The sequence below is a fragment of the Odocoileus virginianus genome, chromosome 2 (assembly GCF_023699985.2).
Source record: "Odocoileus virginianus isolate 20LAN1187 ecotype Illinois chromosome 2, Ovbor_1.2, whole genome shotgun sequence".
Taxonomy (NCBI): Eukaryota; Metazoa; Chordata; class Mammalia; order Artiodactyla; family Cervidae; genus Odocoileus; species Odocoileus virginianus.
In genome coordinates this window covers 63,820,546-63,833,303 of record NC_069675.1, presented here as the reverse complement: position 1 = coordinate 63,833,303, position 12,758 = coordinate 63,820,546, and the positions used below count along the sequence as shown (strand labels likewise).

The window sequence follows — 12,758 nt, the reverse complement described above, 5'->3', positions numbered from 1 at the left end:
ATTCTTAATGTCTATTTTATGCATGTGTGAAACCAAACCATGTAAAAGCAGAATTCAGGCATTCCTGCCAAAAGGAAGTGAATTAAAAGGAGAAGCAGAGCCTTTGCGAGGAGAAAATTGTCCTATCTCTTAGCCAGTGTCAGAATGTGGAAATGTTTACAAAATGCTCATTAAAAGAAAAAAGGATTGCAAGATAGAAACAAAATCTGGTGCGCAGTTTACACTAGGGAGATAAGAAAGGCTAGGCCCCTATGGGGGATTTGTTATCCAATTACTGCAACCTGATTTTTTGGTGGGGGGGAGAGGAAGAGTGGTAAGGAGGAGGGGGAGAGAGGGGAAGTTTCCAAACTTGTCTCCAGTGACACGAGACATTTATGCTCCGCGAGATAAAACTGCCACTTAGAGCCCCAGGAGCGCTAAACCTTCCTGGGTTGGCCTGGGGGCTGGAGCAGAGTCATGGGTTCCGTGGTCCTGCAGCTGTGCACTCTCTCCTGCCTGCTGGTTCACTCGGTTTCTGGCAACCCTATCATGAGTCTGGAGCAGTCGCCCCTGGAAGAAGACATGCCCCTCTTCGATGATGTCTTCTCAGAGCAAGATGGTGTAGACTTCAACACACTGCTACAGAGCATGAAGAATGAGTTTCTCAAGACATTGAACCTGTCTGACATCCCCATGCAGGACTCTGCCAAGGTTGACCCACCAGAGTACATGCTGGAGCTCTACAACAAATTCGCGACAGATCGCACCTCCATGCCGTCCGCCAACATCATCAGGAGTTTCAAGAATGAAGGTAAGTGGAGATTTTACCGATAAAATTTGGCTTTGAGTTTTCAGAAGTGGTGGGTAAATTTACAATGCGTGGAAATAATACAGATAAGAGTGAAGACATCTATATAGGGGTATGTATACACAGATATTCCAAAGCAATGCACATTTTGGTCTATACTATTTTTATGGTCATTTTCCAGATAGTACTAAAAGGTATTAAAGAATAGCTTTTTAATCCAGTGCCATAAAGTGTTTATCACTTCACTATCATAATTGATGCTTTGAAAAATTTCAATTTTGACAGCAGATAATAAAAAATATTGATGTTGGTCTACCGCTACACCTTTGTCATTTTCCAGATAGGCCTTAGTTCCATTTGGCTTTTAATTGACTCCAGGTTTGTGAATTTCTATTTCAAATGAAAAGGTTGAAAAAAAAAGACAAAATACAGAGTTATGATTTGTGTTTCACTCAAACTTTGACTGAGTTTTCATTTTGTGACTTGAGGTAAAAAATATTCAAACAGGATGGAAACTTACATTTTAGAGGCTCTTCCTAAGTTTTTGTTTTGCTTGATGTGACGTGTATATCCCTGAGGGCTCAGTGGTAAAGAATCTGCCTGTAATGCAGGTGATGTGGGTTCAGTCCCTGCATGGGGAAGATGCCCAGGAAGAAGGCACAGCAACCCACTCCAGTGTTCTTATCTGGAGGATCCCATGGACAGAGGAGCCTGGCAGGCTGCAATCCATAGTGTTGCAAAGAGTCGGACACGACTGAACTGACTGAGCATGCATGCATGTATATCCTTGAAGCACTGTTTATAATTTCCAGAAAGTGTGCATGCCCAATTAATGATTCAGTTTATTCTGTGTCTTTATGAAGAACAACACACAAACTTTAAATGTCATGGGAAAAGTGTGTTTTCTCCCTCTAGATCTTTATTCAGTACTAAATGTAATGACCTAAAAAGTTAATCCTTTGTTTAATATGGTGCAAGTAATCCAAAAAAATTTTTTTTTCTAGAATCTATGGTAAAAGCTGTGGGTCCAAAAAAACTAATTCTCTCATATTTACCAATTATTCTTTTATAGTCATTAGTCAGGTACAAAAGACAGTTTAGGTATATGTTGGCCAAATGTTCTTGAAAGCAAACAGGTAGTAGCAAAAAAGGTAGTAGCTCAGAATTTGGATTTCTGAGACAGGGTTGACTTAATAGATGTGGATATTTAGTTTAATTTCTCTGAATCCCATTTTTTCCCTCATCTGTAAATTGAGAATAATATACCTACATAGCAGGCTTCCCAAATGGCGCTAGTGGTAAAGAACCCTTCTGCCAGTGCAGGAGACTTAAGAGACATGGGTTCAATCCCTGTGTCAGGAAGATCTCCTAGAAGAGGGCATGGCAATCCACTCCAGTAGTCTTGCCTGGAGAACCCCATGGACAGAGGAGCTGGTAAGCTACAATCCGCAGGGTTTGAAAGAGTCCGACTGAAGTGACTTAGCAGAAGTCAACTGAAGTGACTTAGCAGACACGCATACATACGTATAACACATTGAGCAATTTCACAAAGAGGTCATGAGTAAGAAAGTACACAACTGATATGAAGTTTTGAATGTCAGTTGTTGCTAATGAGTTCCTTAAATTCTAGGCATTGGAGGAAGTATTGAATAAGTATTGCTCAGTCCTGGAGAAACTATTTGGTTTAAAATGTAGGTGACTGCCAGTTTCAAATATTTAGTAACATTGGAAATGTGACTTCATAACATTTAGTAACATAATGACAATGACAAGTTGAAACTACAGTTTCATTTTGGGTCAGTCTGAATTGAAAATAAACAACCTCCTTCCCTAAGAAGCCTTCCTAATGTTTCTGATTACTGATCCCTGGGCAGCTGGCTCAGAATGTGGGTGGGAAAGTGTTTGCACCCCTGGGGAAAAAAGTTTTTTTTAGTTCTCACTTTTGTGGAGGATTTGGATGATCTAGGTCAGGAAATGAAGTTTTCGGAACTTCTTGTTACTGAAGACCAGCGAGGGTGGGAGCAAACCTCTCGGTGAACACCCCTGCTGCCTGCACCTCTGTCAGTCCCCAGGTGAAATGCACAGCCCAAGGTCATGAATCCCTCACTGCGCTCACTCTGTTGGCTCTTCTTGTCTTTCTTTGATTCTCTGCCGTTTGCTCAGTGCCACTCCCTAGGAGGCAAAGACCAACAAAACAAAATAAAATCTCCTCTACATCTAACTGATCAGGGAAAAACAAGAGCCCCTTCCAAGGTGGAAAAACATGACTTTATTTCCTACCACTGCTTTGACCTCATCTTGGAGAAGTCAGTTCTCTGCATTGAGGCTTGATTTCTTCCAGAATCAGATGAACAGAGGAGCAATACGAGCATTACAGAGTCATTCTAAGAGCTAGATAAAACAGTTTGCAAAGCACCCGGCACATGGAATTTGCTCAACAAACCTTAGCTCCCTTGCCTGAAATATAACACCACTATTACTATACTTGCACAAGCACCGTGGACTTATTTTTTTATATCAGCTCTATTGAAGCATAATGACATACAATAAACTTCATATATTTAAAGTGTATAATTTAAGAGGTTTTGACTTACGTAAACATCCATCAGGACCATCATCACCATTCAGATAGTGTGATCATATGCATCATCAGTGAAATTTCCTTTGTGCTTCACTGTAAACACTTCCTCCCACAACAGTGAGCTTTTATTGTGTGCATTTTTTAAATGGATAGAACACTAGTCTATTTCCCTATTTTTGGTTTTCTCATGTTTCCTGTCCAAGGGGAGTGAAGCTTCTTCCATTCCTATAGTGGGGGTGGGAGGACGTGTACAACTACCAAATTGCTTGATATATTAAGGACACAAATCATGCCCATAATCAATTTGGTTTGATGCCCAGAATCATCAACTCATCAATATTTTTAAAGTGCTACCTCCATCATGGTAGATTAGGGGCACAGAAGGGAATGTAAATTGTGGTACCTGACAGTAGGATGTGAATCTATTAATAGTCGGGAGGATCCACTTATAAAGACAACTGAAAAACAAGGACACGAATCGCAAGGTCAAAGGAGAGATATACAGAGTAAGTACTCAAGTTACCTAGAAGGGAGTGGACTTCCAGATAGGGAGGTGAGGAAGGGAGGGTCCCATAGGGAGGGGTCACAGCTAGCTAGGTGGAGAAGAGGGAGTAGAACTTTTCAAGGGTCAGAAGAACATATCTAAGGTGCAATAGACAGTAAAACAAAGAAATGTTTGGGCAAGTAGTGAAGACATGCATCTACTTTAAATAAGAGACTGTTTAAAAGATTTGTTTAATCTTTCAAAGATTAATTGATAAATTGCAATATTCCATGCGGCTGGCAAAGAATGGGAGCTATGACTGGGTCAACAGATTAAGACCTAATTACAGTCTAGTTTTGAGAGCCATGCTAGAGAGTCTAAATGCATTCCATTCACCTGTAGTTCTCACTGGTGGTGTATGAGAAGATTTTGGGTGGTGCCCAGAGGAAGCTCTAAATCATGCGAAATCATTAGATATTTTTGTTAATGTGGATTAAAAAATACCCACACAACTATCACCTCAAAGCTCTCATTTCAAGAATAGAGCTGCTTAGGACAAGTCTAAAAGTTAGTATGAAAACAATGAAATCAAGTTAAATATTAAAAAGTACAATCTGGCATAGGGACCTAACAGAAATGATGAGCTGAATATACAATTGGGAAAAGGCTGCCAAAGATGATGGAGACCCCCTCAGATGGTTATCCTTAGCATCTTTGGCATCATGGAACACTTTGATTGATGACAGATGCCTTTAGGGATTCCTCATAGACAGGTACTACCTGGGGCAAAGTACTCCCCTGATGGCTCAGATGGTAAAGTGTCTGTCTGCAACGCGGGAGACCTGGGTTTGATTCCTGGATCGGGAAGATTCCCTGGAGAAGGAAATGGCAACCCACTCTAGTATTCTTGCTTGGAAAATCCCATGGACAGAGGAGCCTGGCGGGCTATAGTCCATGGGGTCGCAAAGAGCAGGACATGACTGAGCGACTAACACACAAGTGTACAAGATTTGGACACCTATAAAATTCTCATATAGGGAATCAACATGATAATATCTGGAAGTGTGCTTCTAAAACTAAGGGACCTTTAAAGTTTTATTTCATAAACATTCTGAATGCTTCCTATATGCACAAAATCAAGTGAAGATTGAGGCAACCAATTCATCCTCAAGGTTCATTTTCCCCCATCCCTTCGTACAAAGGACCACACACTCCAGATTCAACTGCTGTGACTTCCCTTAGTGTTATGGCTATCTCGTTGAACTTGTTAGGCTTTGGTATCTAGAGCAGGGGTCAGCAATTTTTTTTTTCCTGTAAAGGGCCAGATAAGGAAATATTTTAAGTTTTGTGGGCCATATTATCTCTGTTAAGACTATTTAACTCTGCCATTGTAGTGCAACAGTAGCCACAAACATAATGCAGAAATGAGTAGCATAGTATAGTGAAAGTCTCAATTGTGTCCGACTCTTCGTGACCCCATGGACTATACAGTCCATGGAATTCTCCAGGCCAGAATACTGGAGTGGGTAGCCTTTTCCTTCTCCAGGGAATCTTCCCAATCCAGGAATCAAACCCAGGTCTCCTGCACTGCAGGTGGATTCTTTACCAGCTAAGCTACAGGGGAAGCCCAAGAATAATAGAGTGGGTAGCCTATCCCTTCTCCAGAGGATCTTCCCAACCCAGGAATCGAACCAGGGTCTCCTGCATTGCAGGCAGATTCTTTACCACCTATCTATCAGGGTTAACTTTATTTCCAAAAACAGGTGGTGCTTGTGGTCCAGGGGTTAAGAATCTGCCCTCCAATGCAGGAAGTGGGGGTTCAGTCCCTGGTCAGGGAATTAAGATCCCATATGCCTGCTGCTGCTGCTGCTGCTGCTGCTAAGTCGCTTCAGTCGTGTCCGACTCTGTGCGACCCCATAGACGGAAGCCCACCAGGCTCCCCCGTCCCTGGGATTCTCCAGGCAAGAACGTTGGAGTGGGTTGCCATTTCCTTCTCCAATGCATGAAAGTGAAAAGTGAAAGTGAAGTCCCTCAGTTGTATCCGACTCTTAGCGACCTCATGGACTGCAGCCTACCAGGCTCCTCCATCCATGGGATTTTCCAGGCAGTGCCTTCTCCGCATATGCCCGCAGCCAAGTTTAAAAAACAAACAGGTGGCATGGAAGGCCCTGACTATGTGAAGGACTCCATCCATAAGTACAAATATGAAAGGCCATGACAACCTCATCTCTGAAAAGTTTCAAGCAAAAAACAACCACCATACAGTTCATTTGATAACTCCTCATTGGTTAGGAAAGTTTTGCCTGCACAATCTCCAAGGACCCTCCCAGTTTTGTAATTTTGTGACTGATAAGCTATGGGAACCAGGCTGGGTGTATCTTCTCTCATTCATTAAGCGGTCAGTTTCCATTTTAGTCTTGGCAGCTTAAGGTGGTCTAGCATTCAATGCTTGACCTTCAGTACTTTCTCTTAGAGAATGCCAACACTGTGTTTGTTTTCACTGATTTTCCTTCATTCTCTCTGTGTGGAGAGAATGGACAGGAGTGCTTATTGCATAAATAGGCATCTGTTTTTCTCTGCTACATGCTGCAAATCTGATTTCTTTTTTGTTTTTTCCAGATCTGTTTTCCCAACCAGCCAGTTTTAACGGACTCCGAAAATACCCTCTCCTCTTCAATGTATCCATCCCTCACCATGAAGACATCATCATGGCTGAGCTCAGGTTGTACACCCTAGTGCAAAGAGACCGCCTGATATATGAAGGAGTGGACCGGAAAATCACCATTTTTGAAGTACTTGAGAGCAAAGAGGACCATGAAGGGGAAAGAAGCATGCTGGTCTTGGTGTCAGGGGAGATCTACGGAACCAACAGTGAGTGGGAGACTTTTGATGTCACTGACGCCATCAGGCATTGGCAAAAGTCAGGCTTATCCATCCACCAGCTGGAGGTCCACATTGAGAGCAAACACGAAACGGAGGACACACTTGGCAGGGGACACCTGGAAATAGACACTAGTGCCCGGAATAAGCACGATCCTTTGCTTGTCGTGTTTTCCGATGACCAAAGCAGTGAGAAGGAGCGGAAAGAGGAACTGGATGAAATGATCGCCCACGAGCAATTCCCAGAGATGGACAATCTGGATTTGGACGGTTATTCCAATGGACCTGGGGAAGAGGCTTTGCTGCAGATGAGGTCGAATATCATCTATGACTCCACCGCTCGCATCAGAAGGAATGCAAAAGGAAACTACTGCAAGAGGACCCCGCTCTACATCGACTTCAAGGAGATTGGCTGGGACTCTTGGATCATCGCTCCGCCTGGATATGAAGCCTATGAATGTCGCGGTGTTTGCAACTACCCCCTGGCAGAGCATCTCACCCCCACAAAGCATGCGATTATCCAGGCCTTGGTCCACCTCAAGAATTCCCAGAAGGCTTCCAAAGCCTGCTGTGTGCCCACCAAGCTCGAGCCCATCTCCATCCTCTATTTAGATAAGGGCGTCGTCACCTACAAGTTTAAATATGAGGGCATGGCTGTCTCTGAATGTGGCTGTAGATAGGAGAGGAATACTGTGGCTTATTTAATAACTGTAAATGTGTATATTTTGTGTTTCTATTTAATGAGATTATTTAATAAGGGTGTACAGATCATAGAGGCTTGCTGCCTTAGGGAATTTGACAGGTCAGTTTGTTGTAGGAAATCCATGTTTTACTCTACAGTCGAGTCCCTTCCAATCTATTTTTCTTTGGACTTACCATGTCCTGGCAATGCCATCTCTAACAGCAAGGGGCAAGCCCACACTACTTGCCTTCTATGTTGATTCGAAAGGAACACCGCTAAGCAGAAATACAGTGTCGAGGGAGGTAGATATTTGTGTATGTATATGTGTACATAGATAAGCTTATCAACCCTTTTGGGTCTATAGAGGCAGATTCTACTCACATGCACCATCAAATGTGTATATATTAAAAGCCAGTGGGAAAGTCTCAGTGACCTCTTCAATGAGTAAGATTTACATCAAGATAATTTGCACCAGGAATTTAACCATCCTAGGAGCTATTACATCTCTTCAATACTCTTGGAAATCTAGATGCAGCTTTGGCGAGTTGAATTTCCATCATTACTCAGAGCAGCAAGGCCTGGTAAAGAGGCTGCAACATTTGAGGGGAGGGGATGTTTGATACAGAAGCCAAAGGGCTTCAAGGGGCAGTGGCCTTAAGGGACAATAGCAAGGAAGGAGCCCATGGGAGACTAGTGTGCTTTTGAAGGTGGTGACTTGCCAGGAAAGCAGGGGACTTCGTCTGTTCCTGACGTGATAGAAAATTCAAGGCCTTGCGTGTTGGCCTTTACGGCTGCAGAGGGTGCGGGAGTTGGGAGAGTCTCCTAGGGGAGGAGGGGCAAAGAAGAGAGATCTCCCAGGACTGTTTGCAACTGTGTGAAAGTGAAAGTGAAGCCGCTCAGTCATGTCCGTCTCTTTGCGACCCCGTGGACTGTAGCCTACCAGGCTCCTCCGTCTGTGGGGTTCTCCAGGCAAGAGTACTGGAGTGGGTTGCCATTTCCTTCTCCAGGGGATCTTCCCAACCCAGGGATCGAACCTGAGTCTCCCGCATTGCAGGCAGACACTTTACCCTCTTGAGCCACCAGGGAAGCCTTGTAACTGTATAAGCAGGTCTAATTGGATAGTTAAATAATTTGGACAAAATAAAATTATCAAAGACTAAGAGACCAAGAGAAGGAAATATCAGAAGGGATCTGTTTGTTGGACTCTTCACTTCTTACTCTTCTCTTCACATCTTCTCCTTTGCCTCTGGAACTTCTGCTCTTGCTTTTCCCACCTTTTCACTCCTGTCTCTCTTTCTGCCCCAGCACCGTGTCCTTGTTTCATTCCTGTGTCCCCTGTCTTCGCTGGCCTTCACTGCCCCTGCTATGAACTGGAAGAGGACACCTGAAAAGCATTTGCTCTTAGGATAGAAGGAGTTAGTGCTTTATGTCTGGATTTCCCCCTGATATTTTACTTAGTTGAGTTGCTAATATATAAGATTTTTGTTCATGAAGAATACCAAAGTGTAAGAAAAAGAGAACCAGAGTCAAAATGAATACACTTAAACAGAGGAGTTAATAAACAGACACACAACCAAATGACTCGGAAGCCAAGCTGGAATTTGGAAATCAGCTATGGTAGAAACCCTGTGCCTTCCCTTCCTTCTCCCTCTGCAGTCTTTCCATTTTGCCAGGATGGAGGGACTGGGAAGGTGTCTCTGATGGGAGTGGTCTGGGAGGTCTGCCCAGTAGTTGGAAGGATACTTGAGACTGACTTTGGTCCCAGTGCCCCTCATGCAGGACGGCAGGTGCTGTGCAGGCCGAACCATAACAGAATTGTTCCGACTCCTTCAGGCAGACGACAGGGATGGTCCAAGCTAGAACTGGAAATGTGGTTCCCCCACCCTCATCCAACTGAATACTTCTTTAAGAAGTTTTGCACTTTAAAAAAAAAAAAAACAACGCTGGGAAGCCATCAGCCTTCCTTTGACAAAACTCTGGGTTCATAATCTCATCTTGCACTAGAAAATAGAGGCAAGGGAAGCTATTTTGAAGGACATCTTGCCGAATCTGGACCTCAGCTCTGCACATCCATTGTCTGCTGGTGTCCAGAGGATGAGTCCTGGAGAATTCATTGGCCCTGGAAGAATGGAGTTTTGGCCATCAGTGGGTATATGGTGACTGACAATTTGAGACAGCTAGGCAACTCAGAATTATTCAGTGATGGAATGCCTCCTACCTAAAATGGTGTGCTTGTGTGTGTGTGTGTGTGTGTAACTGGCTTTATATAGCCAAGCTTAGTACCCTCTGTGAGAAGGGGTCCATCCTTTACATTCATGGTACACACCATTTACTCATATACTCTATAGTACTTCTAAAGGACACTGTAATAGACATATGGTAAAACCTTGGTTGAACAGGATTGTTATAGTTAGATAAAAACTAACCAAGATTTTCTTTATATGTAAAATACATAGGAGTCATATGCTGGTGAATATTTTATAATCAGCAGTGGTAAGGATGGGAGTGGTGGGAGGGAATAGCTCTGATTTGATGGTTTTGATGGTATAAAAACAACCCCCCCACCACCACCACTATGGCCTATTTCAAGACACCAGTGTGTTGTCAATTGGCTCACAAAATTCCCATAAACCTAACAGCAGGTTCTCAGGAGTCATGCGTGCCAGCTCTGGTACCCTCTGCTGTTAGCGCACAGATAATAGAACATGGATGGTGTGAGGTGCCAGGCTCTGCTTTTCTCATCCCCTCCGCTGGCTCTTCCGGATTCCTGGAGAAGTTTGTCATGAGCCCTCATAATCACTCTTCCATTAAAGAGATGTGAAAATCTAGGCTGTAGGCAATCAGGCTGCATATGCCAGCTGTTTCTCTTTTTACTGCAGTCCGGATGTAAACATGTGTTTCTAAGATTTTCTTCTACCCTACAGAAAGAGAGTGCAGAAAACCATTTATTGCTCATTCAAATGTATTTTTTTTTTCTTTCTTCTCATCAAAAAATGAAGAGACACTGACCATAGGTAGAGGAGTCCTGCCATCTCCCCTTAGACCTCCTGATTCATGTTTGCAACCTCTCTACATCACTGCATTGATACAAAGCCAGGAAGTTGTCAGACCCGTAGGAAAGCACAACTCACTACTGTCTTTTCTGGTCATAGACCTTTGCTATGTCCCACACCAGTCTTTTTTTATACGTTTATGGCAGAATTATCATCATAGAAGTTGATAAACCTAAATGACTTTTGAGGAGAAAGATAGTAGAGGGACTTTGGCAGCCAACAACCCAAATATTCATGTAAAAGTTTCCAGGCTTCCTACTATTTATTGATGGATATATTTATTTTTGTAATATAGTGTAGAATACCAAATATTTTATTTTTATGTTTGTGATTCTCTCTTGGATAAAAGAGTCTTCTGTGCTTTTTCGAACAGTACCTTCCCCTAAATATGGCTCCTTTACAATGTATGGCCTGTATTTTCATCTCTCTCTTTTTGCACCAAAATTTCCTGTTACTTTAGGAAGTCTTTTCATAACTTTGCCATAACTTTGTATATTTGTACCTTGTAGGCATGCTGCGAGCTCCTTGGCATGTTTACTGATTTGTAAATAGGACAGTTTTAACTGAAGTGCCCGTGTTTTCAGAAAACATTTCATCAGTAAATGTCACTCTAATGAGCTGACACTATCATTTTACTGTGAGAGGCAAATGTCAGGATGTGAGGGACTAGGATTGCTGCTCAGTGAATGGAGACAGAATGTAATGGGGGTCTTTCATCCCCCAAAACTGGGTGCTTCCCCTCTGATCTTATCCATTGCCTTCAATGACCCACCAATTCAGATACCTAGTTGGAAAAATCTGTTTGTAATTGGACCCATTATGCTATAAATGAAAAAGATATATATAATATATATATTAATTTAGTGATTTCTCCAAGGAATCAGTCTCAAAGTGAATAACTTCTTTCCTGCATGTAATTTTTTGGTCTGAAAGAGTGGTAAATACTTTCCCCAGAACTCTTAGTACATTTTGTGGTATTCTTTGGAATTTACATTGTCGAAGTAAAAGATACTTTCATAGAAAGGAATTTTACGTATGACTGCTTACTGCACTCATCAACAGACTATAAAATCCAGCAGTGTTTTAGCAAAATCATTTGCAATTTGTAACACTGAAGGGACCTTGCCGTTTTTAAAGACTGTGGATCTTTTCACAGAGTCACCAGTGGTGGTACTTAGCCCTTTTCAGATCTGGTTAAAAAAACCAGTGCTTCTGTGACTCTGCGTTTTCTTGCCTCCAACAAAGACATTTGATTTCACACATTAGAGTGAAGGAAAGTAGATAATGTTGTATAACAGCAACATAAAAAGGGTGTTTCTGGGTGTGGAAATGTATCCAAAATGAACAACCCCATCAAGGAATGCCCGTTTGTGGTGATCCACATGTTTCCATTGCACATGAGCACTTGCTTTGTGAGAGTCTGGCCTGAGTGCCCTGGGGATGTGGACTGCTCGTGCCCACTAACACGCCCCCACAAACACGGGAAATCGGCTGATACCGCAGTCACACCGAACCAGCTGAAGCATGTTCGTGTTCTCTTGTCAAACCATGTCTAAATGTACTTAGTAACTATTAGAGTAAAGTGAAGATGGAAATAGATATTTGACACTGTGTTCATAAGCCACATGTGTACATTCAGGATCATCTTGTTAAATAAAACGGAAAAATTATTTTGACAATAATTATTTGCAGCTTGTTTTTCCTCGAGATGAAATCTTTTCTGCCTTCCCTTCCCAACCCACCCCCTTCTTTTGCATATCTGTTTCACAGTCTATTCAGATGGAATAAAGCTTCCTACTACATTTGTAGAGCACGGCCAGAGGAAACGAGTTGGTTTTGGCTTCTAACTGGTCTCCCCAGAGAGTGAGTAGTTGTTTCTCTCATTTTATACAACTTTCTGTGAATCCCAAGAATTCCAGAGACATACATAGACAATGATGTTGGCTCCTGGCAATAATTGAGAAATATTTCTTTTTTGAGTGTGGAATGAGGCAGGACAAGCAGAAGTTTCTTTGGGAAACATACTCATGCTAAATTTCATTGAAATTTGATTATTCAAACTTTACAGAATCTCAGCCTTAGAAGGTAACTTGAAAGTTATCTGAGGGCTACTCAGGCAGCCACCAAAACACCTTTCATCTTTTCTGTAAATATTAGTAATGAGAAGGGAACACACTTCCTTTAAGGACCACTTAATGCGTTTTTAGAGGGGTTGCCTTGATTATACTCACTTCATCAAGTAGGTTAGGTCGTTATGCATACAGGTCACTTCAGGAGAGACAAAGGTAAGC

The 12,758-nt window shown here is 42.5% G+C and overlaps 1 protein-coding gene across 1 annotated transcript; it reads left to right on the top strand.

Annotated features, from left to right (window-relative positions):
* Positions 1-346: 346 nt before the first annotated feature.
* On the top strand, positions 347-9,143 carry BMP10 (bone morphogenetic protein 10). Its single transcript, XM_020878595.2, has 2 exons — positions 347-790; positions 6,472-9,143. Exons 1-2 carry the CDS (start codon positions 457-459, stop codon positions 7,410-7,412), a joined length of 1,275 nt encoding a protein of 424 aa, XP_020734254.2. The 5' UTR covers positions 347-456; the 3' UTR covers positions 7,413-9,143.
* The last annotated feature ends 3,615 nt before the right edge of the window (positions 9,144-12,758 follow it).

Coding starts and splice junctions, on each gene's coding strand:
- BMP10 (XM_020878595.2), top strand. CDS start 457: ATGGGTTCCGTGGTCCTGCAGCTGTGCACTCTCTCCTGCCTGCTGGTT. Junction 791..6,471: donor CAGGAGTTTCAAGAATGAAG/GTAAGTGGAGAT, acceptor TGTTTTTTCCAG/ATCTGTTTTCCCAACCAGCC.